The following is a 15,639-nucleotide window of genomic DNA, read 5'->3' on the forward strand; positions in this document are numbered from 1 at the left end:
ACGCTGTGTAGCATTTCAACCCTTTCAAGCTTTGAGTAGAAACAATATATATTATCATAATAGATTAGGAACAAAATAATTAAATGGATTAATTATATGTAAGCGTACTACCTCAAAAGGTTATGTAACAAATTATTTTAGTAACCTTAACTCTACGGCTAAAATACGCATTTGGAACGAGTATATCAACTTAAAATGTAAAGAAAAAGAATATTTAACGAAAATGCATTTGTGTGTTTGAATATAATAATAGACGAGTTAGATCCATTAACATAATGTAGCCCCAGAAATTATGCAACATTCGAACAGAAATAATTCATTATTTGTATTACAATGACTGGTTATAATTTTTTTCCAGTGAATAGTGTTCGATATTTTGCATTTTCACATACCAAACAATTGATGACTGATGTACTAACTTTTAGATTTTTATATTTTTAAATTCTTTCATTTAGAAAAATAATAATATGCATTCCATTTACAATATATAATACGTTTCATAATAATAATTTTATCAAAGCCGTTTTTGTCTTCACAGTAAGAAAAATATAATCAAGATAATCAACAGTATACTGAAACAAAATTTGCTTATAGTTACCATTAGTAGACTATTTATACAAATGAACATAAAACTCAATTTTATAAATCTACTTTATATGTCTCTTTTTTAAGTAATTGTTTTTATGGTACATGTACGAGCATCGTAACTCGTAAGTTAGAAATAAGTTAGAAATTTCTTGTTATTTGATGAAATTTAATTTCAGGGTAGAACTACTTGTACTCGATGGAAGACAATATTTAAATTATAAATATGAAATAATTTTTGATGAATTTTTTGATGAATTAATAAACATATTAAAAAAAAAACTGGACATACATTTAAATATAGTCTATATGTAACTATAGTGTAAGACACTATTTAAAATTATAAAATATAATTATTGTACTAGCACTATTGGCTATAATGAAATTTATTCTAAGCGCTTGGTAATTTCAATAGATATATTATAGTTTAAATAAAGTTGAATTATATTTATATGACTGCACATTGTGTCTAACTATTTACATTACGATTATTTAAAAACCACATCGTATACATAATACCTGTCTACATTATCGTCCGTTGTGTAAACGTTATGAATTAGCGATTAAATTAATTAATATTTTTACCATCTCGTTATTACTTATTGAAATCACATTAATTCTACACAAAATTGAAATCATAATATAGAGAATATTATATTATACGGCGTACACTTATATATTCGGTCATTCTTACAATGTACATCTTATTAATCAGTGGTGACCTACACGTAATAAAATAGAATAATATAATTACCTACATTTCATATGTATATTATAAATATTAAATAATACATTTTAATTTTTTTAATTTCTCAATCTTGCCGAAACACGCCGTTATAGTAATCAACCCGTTCTTAGAATACCGTAGAGGTGAAATACGAACTATTTATCACTTTATAACTTGTCTTATTTTTTATTCTTCCTCGTTGAGCGTCTGGATGTCCTCCACTATTTGTAATGAGTCTTTAACTTATTGGAGTAGAAGCATCTATTCCATGAAATTTTCGATGAGGTCTTCAAAGACCAGGCCACATAAATCATATAACAAGTGAGTAAGTACGCCGATAACAGACATCGACCAAGGAGCGTATTTTATGACTTTTACGGAAAACTCTAAAACTTTCCCGGTTCAGACAATACAACTGGCGTATACCCCCCAGTGTTCACTACGCAGTGCATACAATTATAGTATCAAACAATTATAATATTGTTATAATACATTATATTTCAATAAGAAAATATACCTATAATTTATATTAACACGTCATATAGCATATCTGTTCAGGGGAGCTCATGAATTCTGAGTGGACTATAATTTGTTCGGTCGAGTTTATTAATTTTCACGCTGGTAATAGATTTTGGTCCTTGTAGAACCACGAGCGACTGACTAATTTTGCACCTCATATTCGTATTTACGTAAACTAAAGGTACCTTCGCGTCTTACGTCGATAACGCCGCGACGTCCGGCAGACTTTGAGCGACAAAACGTCGCGCTGAAACGTCTGGCGCCGATTTTCGTCGCCGACGGCGGTTTTCGATCCTCACAGTTTATCCCTTTTGATTCCACTGGTGCTACTTGATTGATTATAATAATTATTTAAAAACTTGTTTTGCATTATTTATCTAAAATATGTACCGTTTTAGATGATCTTGCATTGTCACAAACATACCGATATAACAATCGTATGTAGTAATTATTATTACCGAATGCACATAATATTATGTACCAGATATATAATACATATATATATATATATGTAGTATGTTTTAAAATGCTTAAAATTATAAAATACTTTTTCGCATCTAATTATAAATAATTACAATTTTAATGTACTATATGATATTTATTAATATCGGATTCGAATTTATATCATGTGTTCTAATATCAAAATTTGAAAGCAACATTTTAATATTAATAAAATAAAATATAATTATTGTTAAATATTCGTTATGATGCTATTACGTTTTGAATAAATACATAATTTAAGTATAAGATTGGATTGATCGAACTTAAAAAGTCACCTTATTATAATTTAATAATAATATGATAAAATATGACATTTACAACCAAAATGTGTGATTTTTTTCATTGCATCTAGTCACCAATAGAATTAAAATTTAAACATCAAATTCGTTCAGTCGTTTAGTCGCATCAAACAATTTGAAATTATAAGTATGTAATATATTATTATTAGTTGTCACGTAACCTAACGATATGTTATGTAGGCAATCATATCTGCATACGTGTCATTTAAGAAAATTATAGAAGGTAATACAACTGTTTCAGATTAAGTATTGAGTATTAACTAATTACTGTCACTTGTGATAGTTTTAGCGTAATACCTTAAGTTATTACACGGGAAAAGTGACCCGTCACCTGATTAGACGAATTAGTGTTAATTTGGTTCAACGTCTGTGCCAGTGGAATGCGAAGATTAAAACAATATGTAACAGCGTAAGTTGGTTGTGACGGGTATATGATGGGTGCTTTGAGTACCAAAAAATCAATTTCTGTAAATCAATATATTTTCTGAACACGGTGAAATCGACATAATTAGACAATTAGGAATCAAGAAATGTTTGTTAGTCAGTGAACAATAAATATAACGACCGATCATGTCGCTGTTCTTGGTTTTTTTCGTTTTACTTTTATTACTCAAGAGACATAGAAAATGAATCAAAGATATTTATTGTACTTATCATGGAAAATGAATCAAAGATATTTATTATACTTACCATGGAAAATAATATTTATACTAGGTGGTACCTACGTATTATTTTACCGTATTCTTCTTTTATTTAATTTGTACTGGGACTTACATACAGTACGTATCTCTCTTTTCTGTATTAAGCGTTAATAACGGTGGTATAGAGTATGATTGAGAAAAAAAGTTAACCAAGGAGTAAGGATGTGATGTGTCAGTGAGATTCAAGGAGATAACTGATATAAGTAATGAGAGCAATATAAATTACGATGTATTGCTTTTTGAAATGTTATCGTTTTTATATATTCGCAAGGAAATATTTGTATTGTATCATAATAAAATAACTGTAAGATATTACATAGTAAAACATGATATATTATTTTGAATATAATGTCGTTCAACGTTTATACCATATATGCGGTTAAAATTTTGTGTACAAATAATGTCAACTTCATTACCTATTAATGATTTCATTTATTTTGTTGCGTCTAATTTTTTACGTTTCTCGTTTTACGGTTGCGAGATGTATTCTTCGTATTACTATTTACGCTCTTAATCGGTTTTTTCGGTTTATCCGCATCCTCATTTTCTGACGAAACTTCAAAACATCGTTTACATTGTGGTTTTTTGACGTTCGCGCCGCTATTTAATCTTCGCACAGGATAAGATTTCACTATTTCTATTTTGTGTTGTATTTGTATTCCTTCTCTGCGTTCAAGATCGCGTCTCCGCTGGCTCCTATCCATTTCACGTTTTGCTGTTTTTGTTTCGGATTCCTCTTCTTCGGAATCGCTATTCAATTTGTTCTTTTTGCTTTGCGTCTTAAGCATTGGACACTCTTCCGCTCCGTCTTCTTCACAGTGCTTTTGTTCACTCGGTTTTAGTAACGGTTCTTGTATTTTTCTTTTTTTAACATCGCGCTGTTGTGGTTTTGCTCTTTTCGCCTTACGCATCGGGCGCTCTTCCACTCCGTCTTCGTCGCTGTGTTCTTGTTCTCTCGTGTTTGGCAATGATAAGTGTATGTTTCTTTTTTCAGCTTCGCGTTTTTGTTGTTGTCGTTGTTTTTTTCGTAGCTTCTTAAGCATCGGATAGTCTTCCACGAGTTGTCTTCGCCCCAAATAACTATTATCGCTGCCATAATATGGCGTTGCATTTATCAGTAAACCACGTTGTGACCTTTCTTCTTCTCTTAGTCTTCTCTCTTCATCTTGTTGTTTTAGGTACATCTCTCTTTCGTTACGACGATTTTGCAGTTCGATTTGGTGTTGTTTCCATCGCCTGTTGTTTTCTTCATCACGTAATTTTTCTTCCTTTTCTCTTTCTTCCACACACTGTTTCCTATCCTTTTCCCGCTGTATGTCTAATAATTCCTGCTCATGTAGTTTTATTTTTTCATTATCAGCCAATTCCCTGTAGCTTTTCAATCCTGAAATAGTTTTTGGATTTATTTCTGAAATATAAAAAAATTGAAAAACATAATTCAAAAAAAAATACAAAAAATAAATAAATAAATAAAATACGTTATTTGTGTTAAACGCTTATATTTATAACATAAAATAACCAAGATTATAGTTATATTGTACACGTGACTTTGTATATATTATACATTAAAATATGGAGTATGAGAATTATTAATAACAATAATGTATTTATATATTACCAAGCAATTGTTTGTATATACAATTTTAACAGATAACTAACAGTAGTTTTATCTTATTATTTTTATAATATCAATTTTAATATTAAAAATTTAAAAATTTTTAAAATTTAATATTTGTGATTATACATTTTAAAATGTAATACAATTTAAAAACATGTTGTTAAAAATAAATACATACCTGTGTGTTGGGAGGAAAAAATTAATTTTTACAACGTATTGACTAGCATCGTAAATAAAAACTTTTGAAAAAGGTGTGACAAAAATTATTTTACATTGTTATCAAGTCATAAAAAGTAATTAAATTTATTACCAATAATGATATAATATTTTGATACCAACAAATATAAAAATATATTCTAATTTCTTATTTCTAATCGTATATATTTACTTAAAACTTTTTGTCCTCCAAAAACTAATTCATTATCTGAATCTGAGTATGTTTTTCCATGAGGAGTAAGTATTGACATTGAACTAAAATAAAATTTTATAAAAAAACCATGCAATTTAAAATTAATTTTTAACTTACGATGATAATGTCACGAAAACAATCAACAAATAAAGAGACGTATACATTGGATTTATAATGTAGAACTCCATGTTTACCAGTATGAATAGTCACGATTAGACTATTTGTCAGCACAATTTGTTATACTGTATATTGATGGTTATTTTTTGCTTACTATGCAGTCAATAACTGCTTTGATATAATTATAGGTACGACATGTGTTATATATTATTGCAAATGAATTGTAGATAAATATCGTTCTAAATAAACTAAATAAAATTTGAATATGTTTAGAAAATTTACATATATAAAAACAAAAACTTATAGTACTTCAGTCATCAGTTATTGTTGTTTAGTAAGTATGTTATGTAAAATTTCATAATCTCGAACACTATTCACTGAAGAACAATTATAATCAGTCGTTGTAATACTAGAGCAATTATTATTGTTTTTTTTTAATATTGCATACTGGTATTTCAATATGTTAGTCTCTCTCTCTCATCAAGTAATTTATTTAAATAATTTGGCAAATATTTTTATTCAATTTCTTATTTATATTTTAGATGTAAATTTACGGATTTATCATATAAATAGAAAATATTTATAATAGAGAAAAATTTTAAGGTGAAATGAGATTTTTTTATTTAGAAATATCTAAAATGATTAATAATTTTTATATTTTTTTACAATATTTTAGAAGAGTTTTAGAGGTAATTTTAAATATTTAAATTGAACTAACTTTTTATTCGCAATAATAATGTTAAACATTTTATTTTTATATACAGTAATTCTATTTAAAGTGAGCGGAGGAGTAGACCATTATTATTAATACGTATACAAATATAAATCATATGATAACTTATCATTAGGCGATCTCGAAAAAATTTAAAATTCAGACGATCATATTATTTTTTCTATAATGACGCTTGAGTTTTTTTTTATAATTATTTGAAGGAAAACTTATGGAAAACTTTATGTTGAATTTCTTAACCTTAAATATCAATACTAAAACTTTTATGAATTTTCAAGTACAGTGCAAAATTACTTGCAAATTTTCATAATTTCTACATATTTCGTAAAAAATTCAACTTGAAACGCTTATAAAAAATATTGTAAATAACAATTTTTTATTTTTTTTTAATCTACAATAAAATAAAACTTGTATAAAACCTTGTATTAATTTTTCAAGTTTTTTCGGGCACCTAACATTTCAAAAAAAAATATTTAGAAAAATCGAAAATTTCAGTTGTCTACAAATAGCATACATACCGCTAATATAAAAATTTGGTGAATATTTCAAGTATTTACAATGATTAATTTTTGAGTTACGACCATATAAAAAATCGATTTTGTCGAAAACCGGTTTTGCGTAAAAATTTCAGTTTTCCCGTAACCTTTTTTTATTTTTCCCGATTTTTAAAAACTACTAGAAAATATTTACCTTTGACCTCTATAATGTACCAAGAATATCCACCTTGACATCGAAAATCATCCCCGAGTTTGAAATTGAAGCATTATTTTGACAAGTTATGCTGCACACAGACACAAAAAGAAAAAAAAACAACCCACATCATTGTAAAATCAATACCATCATCACTCTATTCAGAATTTTAAACTTTTTTACTAAACATTTTTCTCTATTGCAAAAATGTATTATACAACCAAATGGAAATAAAATTTGAATCACTCAGTATATTATATAAATAATATTATATTTTCATAAAATTTATGAAATTTAAGTTAAGTAGATATTTAATATAAGTAAGTATTACTATATTTAAACTATTTTGATTTTAAATACAAAAGCTTTATGAGTGCATTTTTTTAATGTCGCATTTTGTTATTACGTAGGTATGTAATTATTTATAGGTATATAATATCATAATAATATTATCTGTTACATGATGTTGTCTTAAGCCCTCTGCCAATATTTACTGCATAATATACAAACGTTGCATATTGGTACGTTTGACGTAGATACTCAAGAATCGTACGACTTACCTTCCACCAGCTTAGCTGGCCGAGCCCATTTTACGTTTTGTGGAATGCACCGGTTGCACTAAGGTACAACACGTGTAAACATGTTCAATCGATCTATTATCGATGTAAGTACAATATAATATATTCAATACATGTTATATAGGTATATATATATAATAGTTTATTATTTTGAAATATTAAAAAAAAACTGATGAGTAAAGCTTACCTGTCACGATTTCCAATAATAATCGTTCAAATAATAAAAATGACAATAAAATGTACTCTATTTTCTGATGAAATATACATACATGTTATTATTAAAGATTGACAGTTATAGGTAACTTATAACTTAACACTAGATAAAGACCTTTTTTATTGATTATTCTTGTAGTTATTTTACTAATAACTGCCATGTTGTGTAGGTATTTTCATCATTCTGCTACATCAACAAAAGTACTTCATTATTTAAAAGTCACCTTCTACACCATTAACCTCTGTAATTTTGTTCTGGTCTGGCATTTCTTCAAATTTCTTATGGCTTACAGTTTCTTGAGGGACTTCATTTTCTTTTTCGAGTCGTTGCTTTACTCCTCCTTTGAACAATTTATCCAATTCTTTTTCACGGTCTTCTAATCTTTTCACTCTTTCCATTTCTTGTTGAGATAACATATCATTTGATGCTTTTAATTGCTCTAAAAGAATTAATTTCTCTTGAAATGTCAATGTTTTTATAATGTTTAATTTCAATCCTCGGGTACGTCCATTCACAATTCCTATCGAGGTATAAAAATATTAATATCATTTAATTTACCGTTGGCTGGAAATTAATACATTCAGTACTAAATATATGAAATACTATCTATTTACAATAAAGACTAAAACATAAACTTAAAATTCACTACATAAATAAGTTTAATCATTTTAAAATACTATTATTTTTATGAATTTTTGTACTAGACCTAATTATCAAAACTAATTTATAAATTAACCTAACGTTACGTTTTATATTATAATTATTATTATACAAAAATATAATTAAAATAAATACAATTTACCTACCATACAAATTTCAAGTGTTTCATTATATGAAAATCATTTATATTACTCTAAATAAGTCACAGTTATTAAAAACAAACGCATTTGTGAATATACTTTTTTAATATTAGAATGAAAATATTATTAAATAATTTTACAAAATTAATCTGAAAAGTATTTAATTTATAAATTTAGTAAATAATATACCTACCTACTTAGTATACACGAATAATTTATAAAATGCATTTAAAATATTAAGAAAAATGCACAGTACTACTTAATATAAATAGTAGAGAGGTAATAATAAAGTAAAGATATAAAAATTAATAAATTAATTAAATACAAATTAAATTTTTAAAACAACACGTGAATAGACAATTTTAGTAATATTTTATTTTATTTAGGTATTTAGTTAAAATTTATTTTAAAATTAAAATTTATTTTATTTACCTAACCTAGATTTTATACTTATTTTAAAGTCTTTAAATTCAATTATTTATTTTTCCTTCAAAATATATAAACTTAAATATTAACTATATAGTTAACTCAATAACTCATACAACAGTGCAAAAATTAGCTAAGTAACAATATTTTTAATCTGATCAATTTCTTAAGAAACAATCATATTAAATAAAATAATCTGAAATGATTTTTTTTAAATTATAATTATTTTTTTTTTAATTTTAAGTATTAAAAATATAATCACTATGAATGAATGTATGTTAATTAATACCATTTCAAACAATAATTTTAACAATATAAAGTTATACATAATATTATAGCTATACCCAAATGTATAATACTATACAAATGATATATTAAATGCATTACATACAAATTATATTTGTTTAGTAAATAACATAAAGTACCAACTCAGTATCACTCATTCAATTATAGTCAATATAAATAAAATTCTATACATACATACCATCTTTTATATGGCCATTATGAGGTGCTTCGACTATATACTGGCCATTCAAATATGTTTTTCCTCCAAAAGACATTAGAGCAACTCTAAAAATTAAAATAATTTTAAAACTCGTATTATGAAAATTATATATTTTTACTCACTTTGAGGAAACAAATGGGGCTAAAACACTAATTAAGCATAAGTATATCGCAAACATTTTGTAAATAAATGCAATACAACTAGATAAAAGAATTAAAGAATAAGTTTACCAACGTCAAAAGTTTCACAAAATTATATATTAAATCCCAATATATAGAATTATATCAAGTGCATTTGAATAATTATTTCTACAAATGTTTGAAATTAAAAGTGAACGGTTCTATATAATTTATTCAATTTTAGCAAATATTGTCTTCATTTAAACAAAAAATATGTTTGTACAATACAATAATGCATTACTATTTACTATTATATTCCAAAATGTCATGAGCAAATTACCATAAATTACTAATGAAAATATATAGATTCTATATAATATAAACCATGTAGTTAATACTCATTTTCATCATGTAATTACAATAATTATTGTGTATCCCATTTATACATCTATATTAAGGTATTTTTCAACAAAGCATTTTTAGCTATTGCCATATTATAGCCTAATTATTATCGTTATGAAAATTGTGAATGTTAATTAACTTAAAACACTATACATTCATATGCTTATTTGATATTTTATCGAACCTGTGGAGTTTATATTTAGTAAAAAGAGAACTAAGTTGTTGATTATTGTTTTTAACCAAGCATACTTTAAAGTTGATAGTTCTAAGCCTATAAAAATGAGAAGGAAAATATGAGTTATTAAACGGGAACCAATTCGGCAAGTGGGGATAAAATAAATACTGTACTTACGCCTAAAACTTACCCTACCTAATATATTATTGGACGACGCTTTAAAACAATCAGTTTTACAGTAGGCATTTGCAGATCATCTTTTTATTACAATATGAATGAATAATTAGTTTATTGAAGCCTTAGATAATCATGAAATAAAAATGAATACATTGACAATATTTCATACTAATATTATATTATATATGTATAACGTACCTACGCCACAGACTATGTTAGATCTAACACTGCTGATTGACCAAACGTGTTACCTATAATTGCTTATAGTAGACACAGAAGAATAGTTTATTATTTGTTTTATGAATAAACCAATTAAAAAATATTTTATGATCCCATGTTGGGGATACACGAGTTGTGTTCTGTAAAAAAAGGTCCACAGGAACTGCGTTCCAAAAATCCAAAACGCAATTCGTGTATTTTAATCAGGAGTTCTTCAACAACAACAAAAAAAATAAATATAATCACAAGTCAAAATAAATATAGTTCATAATATAATTAAATAAATAAATGAATAAATAATAGGGAGTATTTTATATCAGATTGATAAATCCAGAATATTGAGAAATTAAATGCTATATGCACGTAAATATAATACAAAGCGTATTTTATCGTTTATGATGATGATAAACAAATTTGTTTATTATTACTTATCAATCAGGAATCGGTAACAAAATTCATCCATTACCGTAATTTATAATATTAGGCACATGATTATAATATATCGAAACATAATATCAGAGCCCTGACTTCCTTATAATTAATACACTACAGAGAATCCCTGAAAACGAAATAAAAATTCTTATACCTAACCAATATAGTAGGACGCATTTCTTGAATACCTTTTTTACGGGACGCTATAAGGTGCCCCGCCCATGTCAATACTATATTAGGTTTTATATACTTTTCGATTATGAAGATGATAATCATTCCTTAATTCATTGTTCACAAAACTCGGTAATCTTTTATAATATTTTACGTTAAAATTAAAGTATCTGAAGAAATTTATTCGTGCAGTTAAATCAGTTACAAATACAATAATATAATATAAATATTGCTACATATTGTCCTCGAGCTATAATAGTGGTTTGAAGTTTGTTGAAATTCATCGTTTACAAACAGTGCATAAAACATCGTCTTCACAGTGCACGTAGTCATGATTGAAAAAAATATCGCAACAAACAACACAGCTTAACCTAACCTGACCAAACTTTAATAAATAATGGATATAATCATTTAAATCCGCCATAAATTATAGACTAATTTACAATAAGGAGGTACAGCATGATATTATAATGTCCGTATATGATAACATATTTTTGCTTTCACGCATTCATTGTATTAGAATTGCATATATAAACCGCCGTCGTACAAAACATTTTTAACAATAGCGATATTATTTTATTATTTATATTTTTAATATCATGTATTGTGTACTCAAGAAAAAATAATTTAATGATTGTTCCTAATTTGATTTAAGATTGATCCAACAGATCCGATCTACAAAGCTTAATCATCAGCAAGTAGTGAATCATATTATTCAATGGCCAAAAAAATTTAAAACCTACCAAGATATTATTTCAGTTTTCTATAAAAAAAACTATCTTATTTTTTAACAATTTATTTAAGCAAAACTCTTCAAGTCATAGTTATACATATAATAATTGTTGAAAATAATTATCAATGATTTCTTTTACATCTTTACATCAGTAACTTTATTAAATTAATCTAAGCTTTTTAGGTTCATTATATTTATTAAATAACTATCATTTTAGATATTATTTATTAATTTATTATTGTTCATTTTTATTTAGAAATTACAATTCTAAAAATATACAAGACTTATCAATACATAATCGTTTTAAGCATTGCTTTCTAGTGCATTATATTAATGGAACAATATTCTGTGCCAAGGTGAGTAAAGTGACACAAGTGCCCAAAGGGCAATAGCCAAACTATATTCAACTTTTTTACTTTATAATATGCATATAATTACTATACAATAATAATCTCTATAAAAGTTAATAATATATTAATAATCAAACCAACTATATTGTTTTATTTTTTTAAACCATCAACAAAAAGTTATTTTAACTATATACTTTTAATTAGTTCATTTTATTATCTTTTTAATTAAATTTTCACATCTTATTCACACAAAAAATATAATAATAATTTCTTAACACCTATTAAATTTTTATTTTAAAGTAAATTGTAACATTGTTGAGTAATAATCATAAAAATATTTGTAAATACGTCATAATAAAAAATATCTTATCATACCAATATATTTAATTAAATTGATAACTGACCTGATATATTTAATTATGTTATTATTAATATCTTTTATCAGTGAAACATTAAAACAGATAAGTTAAGATAACATATCCTTCAACGTAAAAGTAACATTAACAATACAATCAACCAACTCAATTTGCGTCATCGCGTTTAACAATAAAGGTGTACAAAAGTCAATAATTATTTTTATACTTAATAACATAACATAAATAAAAAACATCGAAAATATTCAAGCTTACATTGAGCACTCATCTCACATCAGTTAGCACAGTGAAAGAAAGTGATATGTTGTAATATTAAATTTTAAATCAATGATCTACCTAACATATTAAAAAACGTCTTCGTATACAGAGATGCCAACAGAGAGTATCCAACGTAATTGTATTTTTATTACTATAAAGTATGATAAACACAATATTGTATACAGTGAACATTTCGAAAGAACTTGTCAAGGACCAAATAAATGTTTATTCTTTACAGGTTACCAATTACAAACTAATAATGGCCACAATTATATAGGCCATAATATGCGTAATAACATATTCAGAAAATTAGTGAATCAATAATTATATAAGTTTAATTTTTACATTAAATTATTGATATTCAGTCCAAAATATAGAGTTTTACCGTTTTAATACTAGTTTATGGATTAAAGATTAAATCATAGGTGTACTATTTTACGATAACGAAAACCACAAGGTACGTTGTTCAAATTAGTTTTGAATGTACTTAATAATTTATTATAACTTTTTAGAAAATATAGACATAATTTATATTCAATTGTGTACTAACTGTGCTAATTGTTATATTATGCTATAATTAATGGACCAACTAAAGATTAAAACTGTTTTATGCATTTCTGACTCCCAGAGATCTTAATATTTATAATGTACTACACATATCATTAATATAATTAAAAGATTACTATCATAGTCAAAAATGATCGCTGGATTTAAGATATTTAAAAATGTTATTTCTTAAAAATTATTAGTAAAATTTTAAATTGTAGTTAATACATTATAATTTTAGATTACATGAAAAAATGAAAATCGATTTTCCTGATTTGAAACATCCACAGATTAATCATTAAATCAAAAAATTTAATTTTAATCTTCATTATGTGACTATTGTATTAAAAAATGGACATATTATACTTTTTATAGTATTAAATCGTGTAACATGCCTATTTAATTTCTCTGCATTTAGTTTTTAAAAAATTTAATAAGTTTGATAAGTATTATTATAAATGATTAATAAAAAGGAAAATTTAAAAGATTAAGTATAGGTACATTATAAAATAGATTTTCAGAGTAACTTAAACAAATTATTCCGTGTTAGAAGTTAGTACTATTATCAGTGTTCTAATATGATACTTTCAATTAGTATCTAGATAGTAGATACAGATGCAGATGCATTTTTTAGGGAGTATCTAAATATCTAAAGATACAAATACCTAAGAGCATCTTAAAATACATTTAAAAGCAAACTATCTTTATTGTAAAGATTTAATATGACATTAAAGTAAAATAAATAATACATCATTTAAAATAGGCAAAATCATTTTTATGTCAGACTTCGATTATAATTTTATACATACTGACAATGACAATCATTGTCAATCAAAAATGATAATTTAAATACAATAAATAACAATAGTTATGTAGGTATTACATAATACAAGATAGCTTAAAAAAATAAAAATCTATTAAGTTTCATAAATTAATAAAAAATAGAAAAATGGGTATATTATTAATGTGTTATCTACCTGATCACCCGTTAATAGTTAATAGATCATAATTAATAATAAATAATAATAATAATAATGCAACATAAATTTAGATTTTAGTGTTTATTTTAAACTAAGTATATCTTCAAAATATTCGTCATCCAGTAAATTTCTTTCAGGGGTTAATATTTGTACACCAACACTAAATAATCGCTCAACTGGAACGATAGAAGAGAGAATAGAATTATATTTCATGAATACTTTATAAATTTATAATCATTACTAAATTGCTTAACGACCTTAAGAGATTATAATTGAACTTTTTCTTGATAATGTCATAAACAATCTATGTTTATAAGACTCAAGACATTATATTTTGAAGTATTTTCATCATTAAAAAAAATTCATTTTCAAAATCTGATATAACTCTTATTTATGGTTTAATTTAGCTAAGTTTTCATTGAGCACTTTACTTTCTGCAATATAGCCAATATAGGTAATAAGAATTATATCTTAAAAAGTATCTTAAATACCTCTATTGAGATATACAGTATAGATACAAAATCGAATTTTAAAAATATATTGAAGTTACTTTTTCAATGTAATAACAAAGCAATAGTATAATGATTAATATAAAATTTAAATAATTTTTTTTAATTCAAAAAAACTAATGAATATTACAAATATTTAAAACTTGAATAACAACTACACTATTTGCAGAATTTTTTCATCTTGGTCATGTTTATTATGTAATCCTTTATAAAATAAGTAATACTCAAGCCTATTCGACATACAGTCTCCAATATTAAGATAATACAAAAAAATAAAATATATTCTTTTCAGAACATAGTTTAAGGTAAAATTTAATCAAGTCGAATTATACTCTGCATCCTAATCTTAAACTTAAATCTGTAAACGAAGAAGCAAAAGTATTATAGCTTATTAGAAAACATGTACCTTAAAAATTTTAAATATCTTGTTAAGTTCTCATTATAATATTTTTAAACTATTATTTATTATTCTATTTTAAAATAATATAATTATTAAATAAAGTTTACATTTTAATACTACATGATTTGTCAAACACAAGAAAAATTATGTGTGGCTCTGTATTTGATAATTTAAATCCAAAACATAATACTAATTGCTCAAAACTAAATTTAAAATAATTAAATGAAAATAAATAACCCCGACCCAAAGTAAAATCTTTGAAATCGTTAAGTTCAAATATAACTTGCAGTGAAAACAGTGATAATAGTAATAAGATTTTACCTGACTCGGCTGACTATTTAAAAACTAATAACTACCTATGTTAAATAAAGTTAG

The 15,639-nt window shown here is 25.0% G+C and overlaps 2 protein-coding genes across 2 annotated transcripts; both read right to left on the reverse strand.

The window, feature by feature from the left end:
• Positions 1–3,644: 3,644 nt before the first annotated feature.
• Positions 3,645–5,961, reverse strand: LOC114129047 (trichohyalin-like). Its single transcript, XM_027993669.2, has 3 exons — positions 5,477–5,961; positions 5,339–5,421; positions 3,645–4,740 (listed from the first exon to the last, which is right to left on the reverse strand). Exons 1-3 carry the CDS (start codon positions 5,545–5,547, stop codon positions 3,779–3,781), a joined length of 1,116 nt encoding a protein of 371 aa, XP_027849470.1. The 5' UTR covers positions 5,548–5,961; the 3' UTR covers positions 3,645–3,778.
• Positions 5,962–7,590: 1,629 nt separating this feature from the next.
• On the reverse strand, positions 7,591–9,724 carry LOC114129031 (uncharacterized). Its single transcript, XM_027993653.2, has 3 exons — positions 9,542–9,724; positions 9,399–9,484; positions 7,591–8,208 (listed from the first exon to the last, which is right to left on the reverse strand). The coding sequence occupies exons 1-3, from the start codon at positions 9,595–9,597 to the stop codon at positions 7,901–7,903; spliced, it is 450 nt and encodes a 149-aa protein (XP_027849454.1). The 5' UTR covers positions 9,598–9,724; the 3' UTR covers positions 7,591–7,900.
• Between the last annotated feature and the right edge of the window lie 5,915 nt (positions 9,725–15,639).

Source organism: Aphis gossypii, chromosome 2 (assembly GCF_020184175.1).
Source record: "Aphis gossypii isolate Hap1 chromosome 2, ASM2018417v2, whole genome shotgun sequence".
In the NCBI taxonomy this organism is placed as follows: Eukaryota; Metazoa; Arthropoda; class Insecta; order Hemiptera; family Aphididae; genus Aphis; species Aphis gossypii.